Consider the following 27,625-nt stretch of genomic DNA (forward strand, 5'->3'; position numbering starts at 1 on the left):
CTCCTCTTCCTCCTGGCTGCTGAGTAAGACTCTCAGACAGGAAGTGAGTGTCTTGTGGGGAATGTGCTGCAGGCTTTTCTCTCTCTTTCTCCTTCTTCCCCTCTATTGCTCCCTCTTGAGTGTTCAAACACTGGTCTGTTGTTCCAGCTTCCATCATATCCACTGTGGAGTCGTCGGGACTTTCCCTGGTCTTATGGTCTATCCTTACACTAAAACACAATCCTCACTCTAACCTTCTAACCTAACTAAACACAGGCAGAAAGTTAATGAAAACACTCTGATCGATCATCTTAAGCTCTTGGATTTTTGTGTCTTGTAGTACTCAATTTTGGGGCTAAAAGGTGATCGTAGGGCTGCACAACTAATTGTAGGTAATCACGTGTAGTAAATTGATAATTTGATATGTTGACAATATTGAAGTTATTTTAGGTTCCACATATAGCACAACACAGCATATCATGTAATTCCATTATATTAGACTAATATAAAGTGAAAGTAAGGAAAGTTAAGTTGGAGAGAAATCTTATACATATCACCCTTGGAAAAAGTGTGATTAAGGGTGGTAAACTACTATGGCTGCAACCTTAAGGTGGAATCATCCGTGGGAGATTTCTCAGTCTTTATGTTGGGCAGTGTTTTTGGGGTTTTTTTTTGGGGGTTTTTTTTGGGGGGGGGGGGGGGGGGGGGTTCATTAAAAATGGCTAGAAGCTTACACAATGCACTTCTTTTTATTAGTATTTCAAAGGGGACAATGCAATTTTTATTTAAAATCATCTTTTTGTTTTGTTTTTAATTAAAAGGCCTGTTTTTATTTTCATCTAAAAATAATTCCAATCTTAAAAAATAATTTCTTAATTTTTCCTTGTTTAGATTTATTTATTAGTTTTATGTTTAAAGAGAAATAAAGAAATAGGTGCATCCTGTTTAAACAGAAATACATGTGTCCTGCCTGTGTCAATATTCCAACAAATCCATATAGTAGCGTAACATTATTGAGCTAGGCCTCAAGTCAAATTATTGCATTGTTTGTAGCTTGTAGTCTTTTATTGATTTATAAATGTTCAAAAACGTGTTCCTATGACTGGCATTTGACTATCTATAATGTAGTCAAAATCATCACCAAAACTCAAGCCTATGGATTTTCTAATTGCCAGAATAGTCTATATGAAAAAAAGGAATGAATAGTCGAATATTTGTATTGAACAGCCAAATCCGATTAAACTGACAAAATTGTGAGTCTGGTACAGCCCTAAAACCAATAGATCCTTATGTCTACATGTGAAAATAATTTACTCCCTCGGGAGGCCGTCATTTGAAGATATTGTTGTATAAACCAGACTATGACTAATAGACTCTGTGTTAAATGTGTGTTTGAGTTGTTATTGTGCCAAAGCAGAAAATGTTCTTTTTTGTGGTTGTGGACCACATTAAAAGTAGGCTGGCAAAAAAAATGCTTCCCGTTCATTACAACAAAGTAAATATGATTCCACTCCTACAGGCATTTGCTTCTGTAAGGAATGGGTATTGCCTCATTTGCCTCACACAAAGTTCAATCTGGTTGACCTTTGACCTGTGACATAGCAAAACCATCTAGTTGTCAATTGCCAATTCAAGGGAGAGGGTAGAATTGAGCTGTTGTGCAGGAAGTATTGATTGCACATATTCTTGTTTAACTAATGCCATGGTGAGTGAATACAAGCAGTAGAGAAAGGCAGGGGACATGATGCATGGCTTGCGGTAAGCACAAATAAGATAATGTAACAAAAACAGTATTTGCAACTTGATGAATTACCTTGCTAGCTGTTCATACTTAATAATCGTCATAGAATTTACAGTCATTGATTTTTGTTGAGCATTTAGGAAGAAAGAGTGAATATAATTTCATATACCGTGTGTGTGATATATGCACCTTTTTAAAGAAGCACTGCCAATTAAAACCAAAAAAATTAAAACAATATAGTGTATCACTGAAATGAAAACTTTTCAAAAAATAGCCTGCATTTTTCACCTTTTCTGTTCAACCTGAAGTGCTGGACAATATCTAGGCCATCTACATTGATGAAATCTTAATCTAAGTAATACGGAAAGTAAACACACATCAGAACAGCCAGTGTGTAATTTAAATACTCCAGCTGACTTCAGAGCTGAAATCTACTCTTTGCTGGGCTTCGCTCCGTTGCTCTCTCTCTCTCTCTCTCTCTCTCTCTCTCTCTCTCTCTCTCTCTCTCTCTCTCTCTCTCTCTCTCTCTCTCTCTCTCTCTCTCTCTCTCTCTCTCTCTCTCTCTCTCTCTCTCTCTCTCTCTCTCTCTCTCTCTCTCTCTCTCTCTCTCTCCTTCAGAATTTTAACATGCTGGTACAATTAAACAGTTCTATTCAACTTTGCTTACGCATTGAATTCCTTCATCCTGGGCATGATGAAGCTTTCAGGAGCTGTAATATAATTGAGCTTCAGTCGGCGGAAAAACCTGTAATTCATTACTCAAGAAAATAAAACCAGGGGTCCTATTTCAGCAGTCCGAGTGGAGATGGAGAGCTCTGACCCATTTCTATGCTCCTGGAACTGTAAATGGGCTGAAATGAATACCTGTTTTTCTACGTCCCTCAAAGCTCTTTTTCTTCAACCCTGTTCAAAGTGCAGATTTACATTCTGTCTGGTTTGCGGTTGCTATTTTAGAAATGTTTCTTGGGGGGGGCACCCCTGACTTATCCTGCACGCGTGCGTACTCACCACACACACATACATACAGGCGCACACTCATGCACATCACCCAGCCCTTAACCACTCCCCCAAGAGTTTTCAGTGTTTATCTTTGGAGAACCTTGGGTTTTGGTTTGTTGTTCTCTCTCCTCATTCAACATCCACTACAATCTGCTTTTTCTCCACTTGCCTTGATCGAAGAGAAAGCATTTTTATAAGAGTACCTTTTTGGATCTCGTTCTGGCCAATGCCAGACTATTCTCCACGAAAGAGAATGGAAAAAAGAAAGAAAAGAAGGAAATCTCATTTTGTTGAAATGAGTCCATAGGAATGCTTTTCAAAAAAGACCCTAGCTGAATTATGTAAATTTCTAATGTTCAGTTATGCATAAATTACATCTAATTGGACATATTTTTGGAGATAATTCAGAGGTTGAGTAATAAAGTACTATAATTGACGAAAAGAAATTTCCATCACTGAAATCATGCACAGGTTTCTTATGTCATTAAAGCAAAGATGTATGATGCCATGGTTGAAATTCTGATAAATGTGAAATGTTCATGATTTCCCAACAGCACAATGTAATGTTTACAGTGCAACTCCCAGCCTGTTAACTGAGACTCACTCCCTATGCTCCGCGGGGGATCAAACACAGTAGATACCAGGCACCAAGAATGTACAGCGTTGTGTAATCACTTGGCTGCTTCGACACAAGGGAGGTGAACAAGGAGATGATAACCCAAACATGTTACCAACAACAGCTTGATGCTAAATGTCTTATTTCCTGGTCTAGATGCAATGATTCCTGAAAATTCAACAGTGTAAGCAATGGGTGACATGTCATAATCTGCTCAGTGTTTATGGACATAGTGGAAAAACAGTTTAGGCCGGAGATCTTAAAGTCTGTTTCTAAATATTTCTAGACTGTCTCATTTGTGTGACCTGAGGTTCAGTGAGTCTAGTTTCTCTGGCAGGCTTTCATCTTTGTTTGCCGCAAAGCAACATCTGGCACTTAGTATATTATTTTGATAGCACAGTTGCTTGGCAACCTTGCTGGAGTTGAGAGGAGTTTTGTGTACAGAGAGTAATTTCTGCTCCAAAAAAAATGTGATGACAGGTGTTCAATTCTATGGGTATTAACTTCATTCACCAAACACTTGAAAAGTGATACTAGTTTCAAAGCATCAGACCTTTTATAGCTGTAATCCTTTGTGCCTCTTTTCTGCAGACACACCATGGGTACTGGTTGTGAATATGGTTTAATACTACACTCATAGCCTACAGCTAATACATCAGAAATACAGCAAGTGCGACTGGTATATCTTCTGTAGTGCAGCCAAACCAATGCCAGTTGTTTTAATAAAGTCAGTAATTGCAATTGCTGTCTGATTTCACGGTGCAAGTAGTTTTCCACACAACTGTAGGGCAAAGTAAAGTTGTTTACATTATCGCCTCCAACTCCTCAAGAAGCTCACTATGGCCTGCTACTCATCTGGTCTTTTTCTAAATCCTAAAATAGATTGTTGTTTTGTTTTCTAAACATATATTTAATGACTGCGGTCAGCATTTAAATGTCTTCACAATAAAGTGTTTACTGCTGCAACTACTGACCAACATCATCATTGTTATTCTGAATTAAATACTATGTGTATTCAATGTATTTCTGAATGAACAGCTCCTGGCTGCCTCCAGTCCTACTAGAGCTTGACTGATACTAGATATTGGGGCTGATACAATATTATTATTTTTTTATTCCAATATCAGTCATATTTCAGTCAGTATTGTATGTATTTATAAATTGCCCTCAAATACCAAACACTTGAGAAAATAGAGAAAATATATTTAATACATATACACAATAAATCAATTCATATATTTTAAACTCAGAAAATGCTGCCTATATAACTTTTAAAAAATAAAAATATATAGGTGTATATTGGTCAACATATACACAGATAGCACTATATACTGATATATATCGTGGATAGACCAATATTAGCTGACCAATATATCGGTTGGGTTGTAGATCCCACCTACCTTTCCTAGCTGTTATACAGTAATCCTGTCAAGTAGATAAAAAGAACAAATTGTAGCTGAAAATAAAGAAAATGTTTGGCAGTATGACCCAATGAATACATGAAGTTTTGCCACCTAATTGCCACATTTTTGCTGACTAACACAGATACCAGTGAAATTAGCCCCTCTATAGTTTGCCCTGTTGTAGTTTCTGTTGTTGCCATGGACACACAGCATACCACGGTGGCTTGTTTTATTGTTTCAATGCTTTTAGCAGCGGTTGGAAATGTTCAGTTTGCATCAGCAGTAAGTTAGTACAGCTCAGATTCAGTGTTAGGAGAGTGAATATAAACAGTGAGATATCTGAGATAACATTTTATAAACACTAACGCTGCATTACATGAATGCATATTTGTTGCATGCAGATGTTTCATGAATTTGTCATGCATAGGTAGGCAACTTGAATGGCACACTCTATAACTAACAATAAAAAAACCTGCCGTATATAGAAAGCAGTAATTACAGAATGTACCTTGAAAGGCTGAAAAAATGCTGCCTGGAAATCATATCAAAAGCAGATTATGATTTAAAGTAAATCCTCAACCCCAGATCAGATCTCACACTATGGGTCATTTTTCATTCAATCACAGAATATATTTGTTGTTTATATTATAGAAAAGGAGCACTATAGATATAATTTGTAATGACATCAGCTATGCTACTAAAAACAAGATTCCACAGTTCAATTCAGATGTAAAACACCACAACAAACTGCTTTCCCATTAATCATAGCAAGTGTGAAGTGAATCTTAAGAATGATGTTAACAAGTGATCTCACATGATGATGATTAAATGGCATAACAATTTCATTCCAAAAGCATGAAATAGGAGGCATATTTATGTGTCCCAAAATATCAATAACCTCCCAGTTTCTTTTTTAACAAAGATAAAGAATTCAGTGTTGAAAGCTCAGAATGCTTCTCTGGCAGTGTTGATATGAAAGCTTACATAAAGAAGACCGCCAGTTCCGTTCTAGTTGTATACTTTCCCAGTCCTGACTTGGTGATTAGATACCGCTGTTGTCTTGAAGAAGCAATTGACATACTGCAGTCTTTTATTTGGATGCCAACTTACGTATAAGTAATGCCAAAACAGTTTACAGTGAAAATGTTAAATGTTGGATTTTGTCTGTTTTTATTTACATCTCCTGTTACTGCCAACTACTTGTCAGCTGGAAGGTGATACACTTGTAGAAACACCCTGTCTTTGAAGTGAGCCATTCAGACTTGATCGATGAAAACAGCCTCCGTCAATAAGTCCATTGTTTGCTTTATCGTCTAAACTTGCTACTTATCTTTTCAAATTGGCTTTTTGGATTTAAATGACATGGTTATTGGTCTGTGAAGTTGTGTATATGTGAGGAAGAACTGTTTGCGATTTGAAGTTGAATACTCTGAGATAATATAAATTTGTCAGCCACTTGAGACATTCCATTTATACAGAGATTGCTTTTGGTATCTCTGGTTTTATCAGGCTTTGCTGTGCTTGATGGCACTACTCGATTTACACAGTGTCTTTGATATGATGACATACTTTGATTTGTCAGGTAGAAATGTTATCACAATCTTCAATTTAACTTCCAGGAAATATACTATGTCATGATATATCAATAGAAGTTGTATCCATATCACCCACCCTGAATGAGTATGGGTACCTATTGAGTTGTAGGTTAGGTGATTTCCATCATTGATTAATCTGACAATTATGAAAGCTCGTTTTTGGCCATAACTCATAAATCATACACTGCATATGATAAAGTTTCACAAGAATGTCTAATAGGTGAAAATGATAACGTGGTGACATTTTATTTTCAAAAGGTGTGACATCATATTGTTCTGCAAAAACACATTTTTGCCCGTCATTCAATGTCATAACTGAGGGACAGAAGGGGAGATTGAGACTATATTTCACATTTCATTGGATATTGAATTGGTGACACTAGTCTTGGTGATTGTAAAGATCTTCTGTGCTGCAGGGTTGAAGATGTTTGTGCAGAATCCACATTTTAGAATTAGCAGCCTCTTTACAGCAACATTCGTATCAAAACCATTATCTACCATCATGGCTGCAGCTTTGTTGGCCAAACGTGAACACATACAAGGAAGTTGATGCTGTTTTTTGTTTCTGTCAATTACATTACACACTAATAGATATACAGCAGAACAAAAACAACAAAGCTGAGGGAAAGGAAAGACAATGAATAACAAGCTAGATAACAGAAGGAAACGTTTTTCCAAATACACTTGACTAGGAAGGCTTGCTTACCATTGTAGCTGAGAAAACAATTTTGCAATAAATGGGTGAAGAGCCAGGGCTGAAACACTGGAGAGGTGATGAACACATTGAATGCAGGTGTTAGAAGAGCGAAGTCACTTTGTTCATGGAACAGAAACCCAGATTACATCATGATCACTGTAGTAGGAAGCAGGACATCCATCCTGTTCCTCTGGTAGTTAACCACAAGCTTATTGGTTTTGCTGACATAACACCTCAGACGATTATTGTTACACCGTGTGATGAAGCTCTTTATCAGTTGTCTGTACTCCTCTGTAAAAAATAGTCTGGCCAAAAAAATGCCTTTTCATTATACTCTTTCAAAAGCCTGGACAATGATGTAAACTGCAACTTGACTGGTTTGCGTTGGCATGCAACCACAAGGCAGTATTTCTAGTTTTTTTTAGATTAATTGATTTGTCTATAAATGTGAAAAATCTCAAAGTGACATATTCAGATATAACATTTTGTCCAACCAACAGTCCAAAATCCAATGTGTACAGTATGACACAGAAAAGCTTCAAATTGTTCTAGAGGTTGCAGAAAAATAAAAAATAAATTATTAATAAAAATGATTTAATTTATCAGTCAACTAATCATTGAACCTTTACTTTAGATAATAAAATCAAATTTTCTTTGCCACTTCTATATCATTTATTATCACTAGATGCAGATATATGTGTGTTAATGGGCATGGGTGCTTACCCAAGGAGTTGATGCATTGTGTGTGTATTCATGTTTTGCTCCAGCTCCCTGAGGCCCTCTCATTAGCTCTATGTTGAATCAGCTGAGAGCTGCTGTGCGGACTGGGGGGATGGATATCTGAACGCTGGTGTGAAAACATGCTCTCCCGCTCTTTTTATTAAAACATGGGAAATGTAGTTCTTTCATAGCAGTTGTAGTCTTTGCAGCCAAGGGAGCTTGTAAACCTGGCTTTAATATTAATCTGTGTCGCTTTAGTAAAGACACGAAAGCAGGCAAGGACTGATATGTCAAACCTTTCCCAGATTGGAGTTGTCATTTGTTATGAAATCCTACCCGAAGGAAATTGAAGTTGTATAACCTTTCTCATTTTAATGCTTGCGTAGACTTTTCTGTGAATGTCCCAAGTTTCACCTTAAGTCCTCTTGTGATTATTGCCAGTGCAGAGGATTTTGTTTAAGCAGCTCTGCATTTTAGATATTTAGCTAGTGCCTTTAGGGTGCTCTCTGGGGTTTTTGTAATCAAAAAGGCCCCTGTCCTCATAGAAATCCTTTGGAATAATGGATTTCACTTGATAGTTCTGACACAACACAAATAGGGAGGTACTGTAGCCACGTGTATATGGTCCCCTATGGCCATGTGTATTATTTAGTGGCTATTGATTGACTTGAGCGTGTTCAAAATACATAGATGTATGACTTACATCTGAGCTATAATATGTTCACCCTCTTGTTATTAGAAAACATGCTGTGGATATGTCAGATGTAGTTTTGCTTAATCTGGTGCTCATTCTCAACCTTTCCATTAAACCTGCACACATGGCGTAGGACAGAAACTTTCTTATAGTAAAAATATACATGTTGAACACGTCTTTGGTTTTGAGTTATTATGACCTATGTCTCTATTGTTTGCTTGATTGTTGTGTGTGGATTGAAGCCACGACTTTAGAAATCAACGCTGTTTACATTCCTTCAGTGTCAAAACAGTGGAATCTCCCAGAAAGTTAGCCTCTCCACAAAATAATGGATAACAGACCCCATTTTCATCTGACAGCATTTAGACCTTCATGCTTTCACACTGCACCCAGTTCCTTGCAGTGACAATAATTTGTTATATTAAATTATTCTATGTATATGGAGACAATTAGAGGGGGTGTGGATCTGATTAACTGTAACGCTCTTGTTTACATTGTCAAATCAATGGAAACATGGGAGATAACTGCTTCTAATTTGGTGCCTCATTTCTCCGTATTTAAAAAAAAAACAGCAGAGGACAGTATTGATTGCAACATGTGATCTGTGCTCAGGGATCTTGTGTTGTTTTTCAACTGTGATGCCTTTACAATCTGCTGAGCTGGAAGGGAGGAGCACTGCATTGTCCTCATGTAACCTAGACCGAAAACAGACTTTTAGACCATTCTGTCACTTTAAACGTAACAAAATCTCTTTTAATACGTCAGCAATACCAAATGCTGTAAAATAAACTTTGAATGAAACTTTGTCCAACCATTCAGTCAATTGTCTTTAAGACATGTAATTTGAATTGCATTCCAGTTCACTGGCAACATAATGGGTGTCTTGGTTATCTAAGTAATAAAACATGGGCTATGCATTTTTGAGGTAAAATGACTGTCAGTTCTTAAAGAAAATGGGCAAAGACAAACATAAAAGCTCTCTATGGTTTGATTCTTTTTTGTCATCATATGATGTTGGCAAATCAAATCTACATGACAAGCAAGCAAACATGAATGTTGTGAAAGTAAAAATGTAAATTTGTGAGCCACCAGATTTGAGTTTGGTGGTTTCTTGCATTGAAATGGTTGCTTTTCAGTAGCTGACTTTCAAATCTCAGATGCTGTTGTGCCCTGGAATGCAACAATATCTTAACAAAGTGATGGTAACTATAACAATTACTAAAAAAAAATCATTGCCGTAATCAAAAAAGCAAGTTGTAATACAAAAATATCTGTCCATTCCTTTTTTTATTATATGAATCCCCCCCCCTTCTTCTTACAAAGCGTTCTCTGATTGATTTTTCAAATCGGGAAAATAGCTGTGTATGAGCACAACAAAATATATATTTCAGTTGCTAAAGAAGTCTGAGAGGTGGTCAACAGTTTTGGGGTCTGGTACCAGATTTGTGTTGGGGGTAATAAAGAAAATGTCTGCTCTACAAGTAGCTACAAAATGCCTCATTGGAAAATTGGTACATTAATGTAATTAGACAAGCTAAACCATGCCACTGCCACTTAACATTTTGTGTATTGCAGGTTTAGAGTAAATGCACAAGATAAGACCATCTGTCTCCATACCATCACATACCCCAGAGCTCGTAGTAACCTCCCTGTCTCTGCTCAGAGTTCTCCCACAGCCAGTTAAAGGCCTTGCATGTGCCAACAGGATGTTTTGCTCTCAGCACATGGCTTATGTTTTCACTCATGCTTCATATCTGATTCTTTTTAGCTCCCAACACACACGCCAAAAAATGCTGTGGCACTGTTTGTTTAGCTGTTGTATGGATAACATCTAAACAAATATGTATTAATGTTTTCTTAACTCATATTTTCAGTCATTTTTATTAGGTCTTATTTGACCTTATTGTTGTCTGGAGTCCGTTTTAACATGAATGTTTAATGTGCGTAAACGTAGTACTACTGAGATAACACTACACCAAATGTTCTATTGCTTGTGTATATTTATTCATCAGTTTGCTGTGACTTAAATGTTTCACAGACAAATTGGAGTAAAAAGAAAGTAACTGCCATGTATAACATATGACTCTCCCCTGCACCTCGTACTAGCTACTGTTAAATGAAATGACTAAACATGTGAAAATGAGCATGTAATCTTTGTTTGTGCATGTGTGCTTTGGAGAATAGGAGATTGTGTGTAATTCTGGGCAATCTAGCATTCATTTAGAAATTAAATTTTCATGGATATATATATGGTATTTCAGTCTGCATACAAGCACTATTTTAAGGGAAACTGAAATGGATCTGAATTGCCTCTGGCACTGTTATTCACTTAGTATCAAAGTGTAGTTGTGTTTGCTCAGTCAGCCATCTCTGTTGTGTGATTACTAGACTTAATTGCTGTATTTTCTTGCCAAGCATCTCAGATACAGAAGCTACACTGACATCTTCACTTCAAGCCTGACGGGATTCACGTCACCAGGCGTACAGTTACCGTGGTTTTTCTTTTCCCTTCTCAGTTAATGTTTCCTCTCTGAATATAAATACATCTGTTACATATACAGTAAGTTGACAAATCAGTGACAGAGTAAAATGCATAATATATACTGTCCTCATGCATTTTAACTGGCCCGCAATGTACGCTGTTTAGTATTGCCTTCATTTTCTCACTGACTGATTTACTTTTGTTTTGCTCTTAAGAGAATACTGAGACCACAGATTTTCATTTTTTTAGAAGCAAAGCGGATAAACAATCTGTTGGATATTGCTGCACTCCTTTTTGATTGTCTTAGTTTCACAACAAACCCTTTTAGTAAAGTCTTTCATAATCGTGGATAACATCTTAAGAAGTAAATAGTTCAGTCAGAGCTGTTTCTTATTATTTTAACTCAAAGCTGGATGTCATCTAAACTTAATATCGGATTTTAACACTTCTGCTTACTATCATTAAAATAAACCAAATATATTTGTTTTAAAGTGTTAGGGTTATAATTAGCAGTGCTGTTCATTGTTGTATAATTGTGTACAGTCAAGATGGTGGGTGAAGATGACTGTGGTGATAAATATTCATCATGTATCATGTCTAACATTAGTGAATCATGTATGGAATTAATCTGTAGACGCTCCGGTTCAAGATGAGACTTGACTTGAGAAACTTTTTTATGGATGTCAGTTTCTGAGCCATGACGAAAGCCAAAATGTGGCCTGCAACAGACTTGTTTTTATCCTAGCCGATTGCCAGAAATGCCTCTACTATATCGTAATGTTAATAAATGTCACTGTTTTGAGTAAATGTCTAATAATTTCAGCCCTAGCCCTAATCAGCATTTGAATCTCTATTTCAGTCCACATCAGTATTTATGGCTGGCTGTCTCATAGCTGTCATCTCATTATGCTTAGCATCTGGCTGTACGCTGAGTCCATCTCTGCATCAGCCACTTGATAAAACTGCTATGATTTTTTAAAGGTTTTTTTCGGCACAGACGCCTTTATTTAACAGTAGACAGTAAGGAAACAGGAGAGAGGGGGGGTGTGACATGCAGCAAAGGACCTCCGACCGGGATTTGAAATGGGGTCGGCTGTGTATGTGGCGTGCGCTCTAACCACTCGACCACCTGGGCGCTAAACTGCTATGATTTTACACAAAAATTGGTGGCTCTCAAAGCAGCTGAAGAGGCATTAGACATTGTTTTTAGCAACTCACCCCCCCATCTGTGACGCCTTCCATCTGTCAATGTAATACATCCAATGGGTCAAACCTGTATAGTATCTTTTTTTTTTCTTTCACAGCAAATGAAGGCGGATAAGAATGATAGCAGGGCAGTATCCCTATTTAACTTTTTGGCTCACCTGCCAAGGGAACTGATGATGTAGAAAATATAGATGGAAAAAAATTCACTGGCCAAAGTAATAAACTGCCTTTTTACATTACATAGAAATTAATTTTAGTATATTTCATTGAGATAATAAGGTATTATAATTGATTAAAAAAACACAACCTCAGCATCATACTGTAGCCAGCTTCTGGAAACTCCTTCATCTCCAGACCTCAATTTCTCACAAAACTTACATTTTTAAGTGCTTCTTCCTCTTTTTTGTCAGTGGGACTTTGTTTTAAACGTTGGCTTACTCTTTGTAAATGTTGGACCACAATAGCTATTTAATTAATGGTAGCCAGCAGCAGATAAATGGCAAGATACAGTTTAGCATCAATGTCGAGTGGCTAATGTCCTCTATGGTAAACAGTGCTGCAAAACTAGAAGAACTCAAGATGGACTATGGCTGCCTGGCGCCTCCTTGCCTTAGACCGTCTCGAGCGCTCTTACAGTCTCACAGCACTGTTTAGGCGTGCGTTAAGAAAAACACATATGGTGCGTGTCTACACTGTATAGGGACAAACATGAATAATTTCCTCTGAGCCATCATGCCAGATATTTTATTACATGACTGTTTTGGTACAAACATTTAGCCGCCATTGTGGTGGATAGCCTTCCGAGATTGGACGGAAAATGTACCCGCATTTGCTTGGCGGGTGTTAATTTTGGACCCTGAAGAAGAGGATTGTTGGTGGTTAGAATATTTGTATGATCCCTCTATGAAAACTGAATCTTAAATGTTTTTCAGCTATCATGTTGCCCTGCATTGTCCATCGGTTTCTAATCTACACCCTTCTTCGATATCCCATATTATTCCTCTGTTTTGAATGATGAGCCAACGAGTAGTCACAATTCACCCATTCACTCTATCAATCTAATGGGGTAGTGAACATCTAAAGTATACACATTTCATCTGAAATAGTCAAACCCATTGAGCCAAAGCAGAGCAGTCTCAATGTCTTCAAAAATTGTGGCCTGGACTTGTTTACTGGGCAGCCTGTGAAAGTACAAACACGTGTTAAGTGCTCATGATGAAGGCATTAGTGCATCGCACAAGACCATAATGTCTGGTCTGGTTAAAGACTATGTTTTAGTGAGGCTTTTCATTGACTTTGTTTGTACTTTGAAATCTGGCATTGATAAGGGAAGCCCTAACAATGCCTTTCTCACCCAGGTTTCACATGAAGATCATCATTATGTTACTGAGATAAATAAGTTAGAAGTTTTCTCTTTGTACTGCAGTTCAGTTTGTATTGCAACCATATGATTCTGTATGTTTGTTATACTAACAGTCTGAAGAAGAAGAAAATGTAATCATTTAGCTACAGTATCATTTAGTTTAAAAATAAGTGCTGATATGGAGTTTTGTGTCTCTCTTTTTGCCAAACTGGTATTTTGATAAAATGATGTGTTCAAAGTACATTGAAAAATAATCAACATTTTTGAGAGGTTTCTAATTATCACAGTATGTTTGTGAACACGATTTGTGCAGTATAGTTTGATCATATTTAGCCAACACTAATCTTCTCCATCATGCAATTAAAAATCCGTAATCACTTTTAAATTTTATATAGCTCAGCTATTTATTCCGAAATAGAGCTGTCAGCTGCAGATGAAACCTTCGTGGCCATTTAATCACAACATAATTCTTGTCAGTGCGCAAAGGCCACTATTTATGACTCGGGTATATAACCCAAATCGACTGCGCTGCTCCTGACCCAGATTTGAACAGACATCAGCAGATCCATCTTTTGGAACACGGCTGAAACGCATCAGTAAACCTTTCTGTTCTCCCAAATGACTGAGGAACATGAGAATTCTCCTTGGAGAGCAGATATGTATTTTGCATCAACAGTGCTGCCACAATTTGAAGGACTTACAGATGTGTTGGAGTGACTGCAGGCCTGACTTGCTTTGGTGGTTGGCCCACTGTCTCTATTCAGCTTACTGTATTAGCAGAGGGAGTTTCTTGGCATTCTGTCACCTGCTTGGAAAATTACTTTAAAAACAGGCTCTCTCGTAAATGCTGATTTTGTTTACAGGTGACACTAAGCAGTTAATATATCCAGCTCTCAAATTTTGATATACTGTATTTCCCAAGGTTGAAAGTGTACAGTACGCTGACAGATGAATTTCAAAACTGTGAAAGTTGTTTTAGGATGTGCGAAACCAACAGGAGTTGACCCAAGCGTGGTATGAATTACACCATTAACAGCTACTGTAAAATGCCCAAATATTTTCACTGTATCCATCAATTTGTTACACGGAAGCTGAATCCAATCTCTAGGATTATAGAAAATTACTTGGAACATTTTATTCCGTTCCTGCAAATGAGCAGTATCGGTAGCCGTGCCAAACACAATATACAAAGAAATGGGGATCCACCAAAAACACCCCTCTGAGTGAAGATACCGTAACATTTTGTGGAGGCTGGATAATCTGTGTGTGATTTGGCTGCGTTTAAGGCTACATTGTGTGTTCAAAAGTGAGTGGCTCTGTGTGGTTTTATGAATTATTTTTTTTCTTTCTGTCTCACTCTAGCTGCCTCTGAGGGGAGAGTCAACGGAGGGGAGGATTTCTTTCAGAAGGTGAGTCTGTAGTCTGCAGTTGTACAGTGTTTGCTTTGTCTTTGGGTAGCGTTCAAGCCCACTGAGCAGCGCTTCTCTCTCAGTAAGGGAGCAGATGTCAGGTGCTCCTCTAGTCACTCGTAAGTACAAATCAAAACAAACAAAAACAAAGGAACGACACTGACGTTAAATCACTCCAGGGCTCTGATCCTGTAACACAGCTGACACAACACTTTGGGCCTTTCTCACTTACGTAATGTACCATAATATACCAGATCATCTCTACAGTTTAAAATGATGTAAAGACCTGATCAGGAAAAGAACTGCCTCATTGATTTTTCTTCCTCACTGTTTTAATTTTTAAATGTTCTGAAGCCTCATTATGTGCACCAAAATAAGGATTTGCCTCAGTGATCGTCAGTAGTCTTGAAGGGTATATTTAGTGACAACTCGTTCACATTGTCATTATATTACTAATATTTTTATTAGTTAGTTAGTGGTGTTTCATACAACCTCTAGCTACAAGAATTAGGATTTACAAGTCTATCTTAAAATAATAGTCAGGTTCCCAAATGACCATTTAAATGTTCATACTAATCATTTGAAGATCCCTACATAATGCACTTTCAATGTAAATGATGTGGGCCAAAGTCCACAAACGTCTTTCTGTGCAAAAAATATATTTAAATGTTTATTTGAAGCTAATATGAAGTCCCAACTGCCCAAATTAGTCAAAGTAAGAAACTATATTTTAAGTTAGTCTTTTTAGTGTCAAAGTCCTTTCTTTTGTTACTATACAGTACTTCCACTGCAGCTCAGTGGAGAAACAAAAAGAGGGAATTTGATGCTAAAAAGTCTATAAATGTAGCAGATATCCACTTCATATGACTACACAGACTGCTTCAGATAAACTTTATATGCATTTTTGCACAAAATGACTGTGTGGACACTTTGTGGATTTTGGCCCCCATCACTTAAACTGAAAGCACATTTGAAGGGAATCTTTTAATAGCCAGTATGAACAGGAGGAATGATTACAATGAAGCAAACCTCTTTCAGTGTTCATATGGACACCTTAGTGTTGTTTTAAAACAGACATGAAAAATTTTGAACCTATGCTTAAAGGCCACCATATGTCAGGCATTAAATCATGCCTGAACATGAACTAAGTATTATGAACTGCAGTGTGTTTTCTGATGTTGTATATCTACCTCTAATCCTGACAGTTATTTTGCTTTATACTGCAAAATGTGGTGCAAGTTCCTTTTAGTGGCATGATTGAAGGGAAAAAAAACAACCATTTCAGTTCATACAGTGATTGTGTTCCAGAGACGAATTACCCAGATCTGCCTCATTTATTTAATGTGAACCAAAAGTATTGAAGTGAAAGTGTGTCTGTGTTATGCTGGTGTTTGATTTCAGTATTGATGTGATGAATGAGGTCATGAATCGAAACGAATCAAGAGAGGAATTAATCATATGGCAATGAAAATGAAAATCACATTTTCAACAAGTAAGGTTAACAGTTATCACTAAATAAATTCTGTCAGTAGTCATTATGAAGGTATCTGGTTAATTATGTGGCTCTCTAACTATTTTGAGTGAATTCTTTCTTGTTTGAAATCCGGTTTCCTGTGTATTTTGAACTAGCTCTATAGTATGTTAATGGGCTGTAATGAAATAAATGATGGACAGTGGTTTGTTTTAGCATTCCTTTTTTGTCTATTTTCCATATTTGGTTTTAGAGGTTAGGAAGCTGAGTTGCTGATGTAAAAGATGGAGGCAATTTAACTTTCCCTGCAGCAGATTTCAAAAACCAAGTAATGCAAACCAGGCGCCTTTAAGAATCCCCTCCTTTTGAATTTTAACAAGGGCTCTAGATATACTGTATTCCTTCCTCCACCACTTTTGGTTTGAGTAAATGGTAATGTTTAAGATATCCATTGTACGTGTCCACCTCACTGCACAAAGCTATTCTGACAAAACACGGCTGTTGGTGTATTTACTTTGTCAGTCATGGTTTTTAACATCGTTGGCTTCAATATTGTCTCAGCTCGTTCACAGCAAGGTGGTTACTAGTGGTAAAATTGTAAATTAGAAATTAGTGTGCAGCTGTTTGGTTTGGAAGGCTGGTGAGAAGCAGTAAAGGAGGTGTGCTACAAGTCATGTTTTTATTGTAGAATTTCCATTTGGATAACTCTGAAAAGTTCCCCACTGATAGCGTGATCACCATACATGCCCAATTAAAGCCAGGAAAATAAACATGGAGTTCGTCTGTGAAATGGTATTGTTGAAAGAAAATGGATGAGGTGTGTGAAATACCTTGAAGTTGATGAAAATGGAAACTCTTAGTTGGACTGTTTCCTTACCGTCCAACACACCCATGTACCACACACACTCAAGTGAGACTAATAAAGCACATGCATAGCAACTCCCTCCCTCGTGTAAGGAAGCATACAGTCATTATTGATGCAGACTCTACATATCAGGCTTTGGGAATGAGATTGTGCCATTGCCTCAACAGTCAGATGTAGAGTTCAGGAGCTGACGAATCGGTCCGCCCCCACACTCTCTCCCCAGGCCAAGTTGCTGTAGTTGATCAAAACCCTCTTACTCAGTGTCTGCTGGACTTCCTTTGAGTCCAGAGCAACATTTTGTAATAGCAAGCAAACAGTCCACCCTCTTCATGCAGTCAGTGAGAAAGTAAAAAGGATGGCAGGCGAACTGGGACCATGGGAGGGTGCCACAGCTGGGAAATTAGCCATGTGCAGCTCACATGGGGGAAACACGCCAGCTACATGTCCCTCTTTGTTTCCACTCTTTGTTTTGGTCTTTTATATGTGCCTCATGTTTTCCCTCGTGCTTTTCCCTTGTTCCTCCTCTTCCATCCTGCCGTTTTCGTGTTGTTTCATCTTTGTATATTATGAAACCTCTGGTGTGTCATTGTTATCAGTCTGGTACAACAAGGGGATTTCTCTGCGAATTAAATGCTTAATTGTTTAACGACAGAAACCGTGCGTCACTAAATAGTTGAACAGTGAAACTTTTGGACTGGGATGAGTGTCAAATCGTGGCACAGACCAATAAGCTGCCTGAAGAGCTGTACAGAAATTGAGCCGTGGGACTGAGAAGAGCCGAGAAGCTCAGCTGGTTGAGTCGATAACTGCACACCACAGAAGAGCTTGGAGTGGATTTGAGTTGAGAGATGCCTTTGAACCCCCAGCCAGCTCATCTTTGAGCCCCCTTCCATTTCTCCTTCCCAGGAGTTGTGGTTCTGTAAATAATGCCAGGCATGATAAATAAGTGCCAGTGCACTCAGATCTCAAGCCAAGTGTAATTCATTTCACTCAGTTTATTGCACTGAACCATCTTTTTTTCACAGGGCAAATAGGAAAAGTTAACACTGATTGGCATAAAATTGTGAGATGTTGAAGAAACCAGGTCACTATGAATTAAACAAAATGTAAACAAATGTATTTTAACAAGAAGTAAATTAGTTTTTCATGCTTTGACCTGTGACATTTAGTCTTGATGATTTCAACAGTAGAATGTTTTTGCAGAAGTGCCCTCCTTGTACTGTGTGCTACTCTTTAAACCATGCATAGTTCTAGCCCTGAGGAGAAATGGGGCTTTAGCTGTGAGTGTAGTGTTCAGATTGTTAACATGGTTTCAGTTACGACTGTCAAATCTCGTGGGGATGGTTTCTCTAATGCTGTCAGCTTTGAGCTCTGTTGTTCCTTGAGTCAGTCTCTGCTCACAACCACTTTACACCCCCAAACAGCCCTCTGTGTCCCCCTCCTAAACACACTCAGAGTCACACATTCCAGCTGAATCAACAGCTGCACCATCGCAGTCTGGGCCAGGAAACATGCCTCTGCCATGTTGATTGCTGCTGTGCTTATACACGCACACATACAGACGTATACACATAGTCACGTGTGTTGAACACATGTGCTGTCTTTCAGGACATTGCCTTAATGATATCCTGTTTGATTTCACTTACAGCTCTGCGCACGCCTGCATACGCCAGCTGCAAACCTCTAAGAACCAATCATCATGTCAAGTTTTTTTGCATGAAACTGATCAGAACCAGTCATTTATGTATTTATTCATTTCAGAAAGGGTGGAGTGGCACAGAAGAAAGGGTGGAACACTAAATGTATAGGTAACCTAATTTGTGCAAATATCTTCTTGACCCATTTGAGAGGTATTTGCTAGACCCTGCATGAAAATAAACGCCATCCACCCTTTAAAATGGTGTGTGGTCTGTCAGAAATCAGTCCCATCTGTAGGACGCTGCCAAGAAAAGCAACACTGGACAGGAAACAGGTCTCTCAGAACAAGGCGCTTTTTAGAGAAATAGTTGATGAAGCATAGCCGATGAAGTTGGAAGATTTTAGGAAAATATAAAGTTTCTTCTGCTATGAAATGTTACATTTTATCATAAACTTTTATTCTGCTGGGTGTCTGGAATTTAAATTAAACATTGTAATCATTTTTTAATGGGACTCACAATCACTCATTTGCTCTTACATGGTCACTGTAGTTTCAATGACCTCTCAGAGGATTATATTACTTTATTTGTGGTTCTAAATTGAACTCTTTCATGACAGAATCCAGAAACATCTGCCATTGTCACGGGACTGATTTTTAGGCGCTAAAGCCAAAAAAAAAAAAAATGAGAAAGTGAGAGGCAAAAGTTAAAGGAATTTGTCCATACTACTGAGAACAGAATGTCCTGTAATGTTTGTGGTTCGTCCAGCTGTTGGTGTGAGTAGGTTCCTTGAGTTGATAAAGAAAACGATTACTTTTAGCTGCCGGGATATTTGTGATTTATTGTCCTTTCTCACATACACCAGACAACAGCGTGAGGGCATCATGTTGCAGATTTTGCACTTGTACCTCGGGCCAGTAACACAGAACTCATCAGATTTTGGTTTCAGGGCCTGAATTTCATTGCGTGTAAAACCATTCTGAGTGAATAGACTGATAATATTATTGCAGCACTTGTGATAATATTGCCGAGAGGAATGATGGGAAGATTTCCAGTAGGAGGACATTGATGGAGGATCATTAGTATGTTGGTTGTTAGAGCTGAAAAACTGAACAGTATCGTCACTTAAATGATGGCACAAAAGAATTCCTTTCAAAAATAGTTTACAGGGATCATTTGAAAGGAATTTTATTTTTCTCTTTTTTTTCTTCGTTGCACAAAATGATACCAGAATTCCTTCTGCTTCTGTGATTCTCTCAGTAGAAACCAGCTGCAAACGCAAAGCTGTGGGCAGCATATTTCATAAGAATGACTGGAAGGGTGTTTCTTTGCCATTAGATAATAGCAACAGCGATTATGCCCACAGATATGCAGCCTGGGCCAAGAGCTTAAGACAGAGAGAGAAGAAAGAATGCAACAAAACATCAACAGAAACACTTTTGTTTTACAAATGTGTTTTGCAATGATTTTATTGGCTTGCAGTACTCAGTTTTAGGAGGTTTTCAGAATCCTGTTTTGCTTAAGAAAGGACAAATTCTCCTTTTTAAAGCAATAGTTCTTAATTTTCTGCTGTGAATTTACAACAAAAAACCTAAAAAACAATAACTCTCACAGCTGGATTTGATAAGTCGAACAGCGCTTTAAGAAAAGTTACATTTCTGACTTCACGTTCTTGTTTTTCTTGTGGCAGAATAGTGGCATAAGCGCTTTGTTCGGTTTCTTGTCTAGGCAGTTCATTTTTATGTGATTATAGGATGTTGTAGAAAATCAGTGAGGCTTGAAAACGCTTCCAGTCAACCATCATGGACTCCAAGCATATATTGGTAGAGTAACAGAGGGACACACCAGGCTTCTCAAAGCTGTCTGTTTTACAGGTGTGTGAGGCTGGCAGTAGATAAGCTGTCAGAATGTGTTGTAAAAGATACCAAACAGACGGGGCTACTTCCAGAAGAGCATATGGAGTAATTTAAGCACTTCCCATTTTGATTTGTGCACCAGCTCCCTGAAGAATACAGACTGTTGTCCTTTTCAGCAAGGAAAAATAGCAGCAAATTAAAAAAAATAAAATAAATAGACTCGCTCATGAATCGCTGTCGCTGTACTAATAATCCTAACATCTACTCTACACAGCGCTGATGTCTCTTAATGCACCCTCTCTCCCACTGAGTTACAATATGCAGCTCATTGCTTAATGCACTCGGCCACCAAGGAATATTAAGTGGCGGCTGCTGCTCATGTAATGGATTGAAGCAATCCTCGGGTGTCTGCTCACGTGGCTGAGACTTTGAGAACTTTGAGAAATTCATATCTTCTCCACCCCGGAAACACAAACCCCTGGAAAGTATTAAAACAAACAAAAGACTGCAGGACCTTTTGTGAAAACAGGGATATAGTGCACATTGAGGACACGGCCATTAGGAAAGAGCATGTCAGCCTCTCATTTTTTGGAAGGTCTGACAGTTTTCCTGCTTGTGCTTTTTTCCACTAACATCACCCACTCATCATGGCGGGCAGCCGTCACAGGGTTTGTTGGTAGTTTTGTAGCCAGAAAGCCAGGCAAGGTGAGCTTTCTCATGTCCAAATAGAGGAGCAGGAGGTTGGGTAATAGTTTCTTCCTGACTGGAGGAACACTGACAGCTTTTTGACGAGCTCCTCAGTTTTTTCTCCCACTAGTTTTTGTTTTTCTCATCAGTACATATGCTCCTGGTTACGATGACTAGACTTGTCAAAAATCTCTCATATAGATTGTTGTAGGCATTTTTCACATGTACCAAAGCCAAGTTTTCCTGTCTTTTTTTCTGGTGGTATCGGGGTCAGGGGATCAGGGATCAGGGTGTTGAGCAGGAACAATGTGTGGAAACATAATTTATGCTTATATCACCAGACATGTTTAAATTGGACTCAACCACAGCTCTTTTTGACTTCTCTTGCTTTCCTAAGCTATAAAGAAGACTTTATGCTATTCTAACGCTCTGCTGCACTTTTCATCACATAAGGCTTTTCTTTATAACATCTGGCTGCTGATAGCTTGTCTTATATGTTCTTTAGAGTCAACAAGTTTCAGTTTGCAAGTACAGGAGAAGCAGTAAAGTTGTCTTCCACAGTTCAAGCCAAGCTAAAGTCACATTAAGACACAGAAAAATTATCCAGAATAATACTCAATAGAGCCCAATGATACTAGATCTCTTATTTTTGCAGATAGTGTATATGAGTAAAATAAGTCAAAAAATTATACTATGCTGAAAAATCAACCTTCCATCAACCATCTCTGCCAACACGCAAACTGCAAACTGATGTGAACAATCAGAGCTCATTGTGCCGCTGCACTTTATAATCATGATAACGTTTTTTAAATCATTTGTGATTTATACTTAAATGTATATAGATTTGTTGTTGTTTGTTTGTTTATACCCTACCAACATAATGCATCTGTATATTATTATATTACAATACTAATATTTCTCATAAGCCAGTGTCAGCCCTCGCATTTCTAGATAGACTTTAAATATGAACAGTATTTATTAAATCTTAAATATGTCTGGTCTGTTACCATCAGAACATTGAGTTTATATTACACTGTAATTTTAAGAAAAAAATGCTAAAATCATGTGGTTCCACATTATTCAATGTTTAGTCTTTTATGATTAGCAAACTGAATATCATATAGTTTTTTACTGTTGGTTGGGACAAAACTTGTTGGGTTACATCCTTAACTTTGGAAATTATATTTTTTTATATTTTTCACTATTTTCTAATCTATTAATTGAGAAAATAATCAACAGCTTACTCAGTAATGAAAATAATCAGTCGCAGCCTTATTTGTCTGTAATATTCTGTAATATCATGTATCATAAGATATCCCAATATGTTTGAAGTAATTGTATTATTGCCTCTGATAATGTGACTTCTCTTTGTTCCAGATCATGGATGAGACCCAAACACAGATAGCCTGGCCATCCAAACTGAAAATCGGGGCCAAGTCTAAAAAAGGTGATTGCATTTTCTTTTTAATCCCATAATCAGATCATTGTTTTATTGAATCCATGTTCTGTTTCCATTGTTTTTGCTGTGTGTCACTTTACTAATGGTGAATGGTGAGCCAACAAAATGTATGAATCTGAAATTAACTGACCATGCATCAGATACAGCAAAGCCCATAAACTCTAAGTCTGCGGCAGGTTTGCTTTTCACTGTATCTACATTCGGTTAACAGACATACAGTACAAGTATGCGGTAACAACACTACCTTCTGAACTTGAACTCATGTCTGGATCTTACAGCTCAGTTGTGGTTGCTTTCCCTCTCCTACAGAAGGTTAATGATTATGAGTCAATGTTGTTTCAACCAGAAATATGTTCTCTCGAAAGTCATTGGAGTCGGACGGACAAGAGAGAAGTATTTCAAGGTTGCACAAGCATTCATTATTAAAACAGTTAATTGAAAGGTTTGAAAAGATGAAGGTATGTGTGTTTTTCTGTTTCTCACAAGCCAGTAACTTCATCTGCACTGAGGAATTTGTGATGTTGCTGTGGAGGCGGAGGGGCAGGAGATGCTTGTACTGAAGCTCACGCATTTATTGGCCAGGTTGTTCCAGCGCTCTGTTACCAATAAAACATTATCACGGTTATTTAAAGCTCTTCCGGGAGGGGGTGAGATGGGGTTTTTAGGGGAGTGGGAGTGAGGAGTAGGTGCCGTATGCCCACTTTGTTGTCCTCAAGAGAATTGCCAGTGTGTGTGTGTCTTCAGGCCAGATGTGGAATCCAGTGACGTTATGTAACTTCCTCACTCACTCTGTAGAGAAAATAGTTGACAGGGTTACATCAGAATCTTTAACATTTTTCTCTCTGGATACTTAATCAACTGTAAAACCTGGCAATCCATTCATACAAAACAGTCGTTCACCCCAAGTATTAGTTCATTGAGAAAACCTGACTCCACCACCACCTGGGAGTGATGTTCCGTATATTAAATGAGAGTATTTTAAAATCCCGACCCATGATTTGTATCCTGTCAGATTTTCCTGTGTTGCATAAACCAAGAGGAACAAGGAATGTTGGATAATCACTTACATCTTATCTCATGAGCGAATGAGTTTGTGGGAGAAAAGACATGTGGAACTGACCATGTGTTTTAACAGCCTTGGCACACAGGAGGAGTCAAGGAAAGAGAAAGCACCAGATAGCAGAATAGAAATGATTATACATCTGACGGTCTTAAAATCTTATGAAGTTGACCTGATGCATCACCTGGTGGTAAAAACCTCATGGTAGTAATTAGGAAAATTACCAGAGACAAAGATTTACATTCCAGTCGTTCCTCATCAGTCCACACTGGATGTGACTAACAGTAAACTCACTTACTCTGTCACCACAGTTTTCCCCTTAAAATAGACGATGACGTAGTTGTTTTGTTGGAGCAGTGTTAAGGTTAACAGATTATTTTGGGATCTATCTAACATTATACTTTTTAAGGATATCAGTGACCTTGTTTTCCTGCAATTTTACATTAGTGGTGTCTTTAATGTGCAGTCTGGAAACAGTTACACTCTGCAGGACAGCATGTATGTTTGTAACGTCTCCCTACACAGGACCACACTCCATCAAAATGCCAGCTCCTCTATTTCATTTATCACCTGCAGCTAGCTATTCCTGCCACCTGCTTAAGTCTGATAAGGGCAGTTGTTAGCCTTGTGGGCATGCCATCATCAGGGTGCTGTCAGCGATTTAATACAGTGAGGAGCCATATCGCTTGCATGCAGACAGGTCTCTGTTGCAACTTAAGATACATTCCAGTCAATACTGAGGAATGGTCTTTAGGTTGTTTTTTTTTCTAAAACAGTTGTTTTTTTGTGTTTTTCTTTTTTCAAACTAGTGTGTTTACGGTATTGACAGATTGTTGAGTCTGCCCTTTTTACTGGATCAATCACTGTAGGGCCTCAAATTAAGATTTTTATGTGTTAAATGTCTTAATACTTGCCAATTTTCTGTTTCAACATTTCTGTAGCTATTTTGAATGTGGATCTAAAGGGACTTAATTTCTTTCATTTGTGTGTTGTTTTCAAATGTGGTCTTTAGATGGAAAAATGCTTTGGCTTTGTGCGTACAGAGCCCAGGGTCAAAAGGTTTCTTCTGTCAAGTGGAACTGTGCCAAATCTTTGCGACTGAAAATGCTCATTTTCACAGCTGCAGGTCTACTTTTGTTTTTGTTTGTTTTTTTATAGCTGATCCCTGTGCCAAATTAAGGGTTCAGTTGTTCATTTTTTATTCCACAGTCAATCATCAAAAAAGAGCATACAGCACACTCCGCTTCAAAAATGCGGGGGTGTTCTACATCATAACTGCAACACTCGTTTAGGCTGGCTAATGTTTGCCAGATGTGCTCTGCAGGTTAGAGTGGGGACACTGGAAGAACCCTACTCCCTCTAATGGTCAGAGTGGGCGTCACAGGAGGAAGTGGAAGGATGTCTATTGTTCACAGCGACTGCTGTCTGGTGGGAAAATGTCCTGGAACCAATGCTGAGACTGATATTTCTGCTTTTTTTCCTTTGTTTTCCTGTCTCACACTGCAGTTTAGTTGAGAGCTAACCCTCAAAGCTTTTTATAGCTGTTGACACTCCTGTATGATCTAGTATCTATAGTTATGTGTTGAGGTTGCCTGACCCTTGCTTATTTATTGACACTCTAGGGTTCCCATAGTTCGACAGTTGATCCTCCAGCAGATACTTATAAGGAAAAAGGCTCTTCTTTTCTAGCCTTTCTATGTAACTTTGTTCTATGAAAAACACTGAGATCATGTGCTCTCCTTGTATTTTGTAGCTCCATGGAGAGCAATATCAGGCTGACTTTGAAGTTGATAGTTGCACGTCATTGGAAAAAAAAAGTAAATTGAGAAACTCCCTTGTTGTCACTAAAAATGTTGCAACCATGCTTTTTGCTAGGTGTTCTCACTTGCGCTGTTCACTCCTGAGTTTCTTAAAGTGTAAACATGCAGCCGAGGGGTTCTTTGAAGTCCAGGTGACTTCGTTACAATAAATCTGTTTCAGTGAGTCCTGTTTAAAGGCTATGCTGTAAATCTGAGATGCTGTAAGTGTGTGTGTGTGTGTGTGTGTGTGTATGTGTATGGGGAGGGTATTCCTGGAAGGGGGCTTAGCTGACTTCCTGCAGCTCAGTGCAGTTAACACAGGGCCAATGGACTGTGAGTGTGTAGCACACGGGTGCGCACATTTAACTTTGTGTGTGTGTGTGTGTTCATTTGCATTCTCCAGGGGTCCGGCATGCGGCAGAGCCAGATGTAGGCTTACACAATGCTTCGCAGACACAAGCATTAGCTTTGAATGGTTTAGGTATGCAGTGTTTGGTTATTTTAACTGAAGCATTTAGAGGTCAAGGAGGTCTGTGGAAGCACAGTTTACACAAGCTATTAGATTATTTTTTTAAATCACAGTTGAGTATACTATCTAGTCATTTCTTGAATTTGAGGATATGCCATTGGTTCTGATTGTTAAAGAGTGTGTCATGGACATGCTGAATTATGTGCTACAAAGTCTAAAATATTGGTTATAGTGTATTTTTGCAGGAACTGACAGGAGTTTCAGGGTCATGAGGTGATGAGCATTGTCTCCATCTTCTTTTGAGGCTAAGGGCGCTTTCACACCAACAGCAATTGGTGCGCACTAAACAGTACATTCAGACCAAAACCTTTTAGTTCAGTTCGTTTTCCTTGGTGTGAAAGCATCAATCGCACTCGGGTGTGCACTAAATCAAGCAGACCAAGACCTCCAAAAAGAGGTGGTCTCAGTCCACTTGACTCCGCAACAAATGCTGACCTACCGGAAGATGAGGGAACAATCGGACCAATCTTGATTCGCTTGCAGGTGTGAACGCGGACCACACTGCAGCCTGTATGCAACATAGTAACAATTTTACTGCCTGGTGCGGACCAAATAATCAAACTAGTGGTGTGAAAGCTCCCTTTTGAAGCAGAACAATTATCTTCAGCTCGTAGTGTTTCTGTGGTCTTTACTGACTGATGGATTGTCTGAATATAATTCCACTGAGCTGCACCTCCCCTTCCCCATCCCCACGCAGTGTGGTTGCTTGCAGACTTAAATGAGACTCGTCCGATATCAAAGCAGCAATTACTGTCCCCGAGCCATTTTGTGACATGCTGTAATTTGTTGACAAAAGCAGACTACTGTGTCATGTTTGGGTAAATGGTTTTAACTTCTGCCCCACTTTCACATTCCATCTCTGCTCTGTATCATCACAGACTCTCTCACAAACACACACACCGTCTCTCCAGTTTTAATGTGTCCCTTTCTCTTTTTTCTTCTTCCTGAAATTCCCTGCAGATCCTCACATCAAGGTGTGCGGGAAGAGGGAGAATGTGAGGGAAGCCAAAGACAGAATTATGTCTGTGCTTGACACAAAGGTAGAGTAAACATTTTTGTTATCACAGTAAAATGGAGTTCATGTGACTGTGTATTTCTCTCCTCTCTTTCTCACCCATTGGACTAAATTATATTTCACCTCAACTCCCCTGCTGTCCAAGTGACAGATTGCACACAGCAGTGTTGTACAATTTGGCACTAATCTAGCCAGATACTCACATCCTGGACTCATCATGGATTTCTGTGTCCATGCAGGCTTCATCACCATGGTAACACAAGAAATCACATACCTGGGCGACTGCATTGTAGCACCCCCTGGGGGCAGGCAATCATCCATGCACTTTGAACGGCCACAAAAA

At 38.5% G+C, this 27,625-nt stretch overlaps 1 protein-coding gene across 1 annotated transcript in view; it reads left to right on the forward strand.

Annotated features, from left to right (window-relative positions):
• LOC128372580 (protein bicaudal C homolog 1-like) overlaps window positions 1-27,625 on the forward strand; it is a 56,813-nt gene that overhangs the window by 4,992 nt on the left and 24,196 nt on the right. The window contains exons 2-4 of the mRNA XM_053332676.1: window positions 14,858-14,904; window positions 22,798-22,867; window positions 27,228-27,307. Coding sequence (XP_053188651.1) covers window positions 14,858-14,904; window positions 22,798-22,867; window positions 27,228-27,307 — 197 coding nt within the window. The remainder of the gene's footprint in view (window positions 1-14,857; window positions 14,905-22,797; window positions 22,868-27,227; window positions 27,308-27,625) is intronic.

This window comes from Scomber japonicus, chromosome 14, assembly GCF_027409825.1.
Source record: "Scomber japonicus isolate fScoJap1 chromosome 14, fScoJap1.pri, whole genome shotgun sequence".
Lineage (NCBI taxonomy): Eukaryota > Metazoa > Chordata > Actinopteri > Scombriformes > Scombridae > Scomber > Scomber japonicus.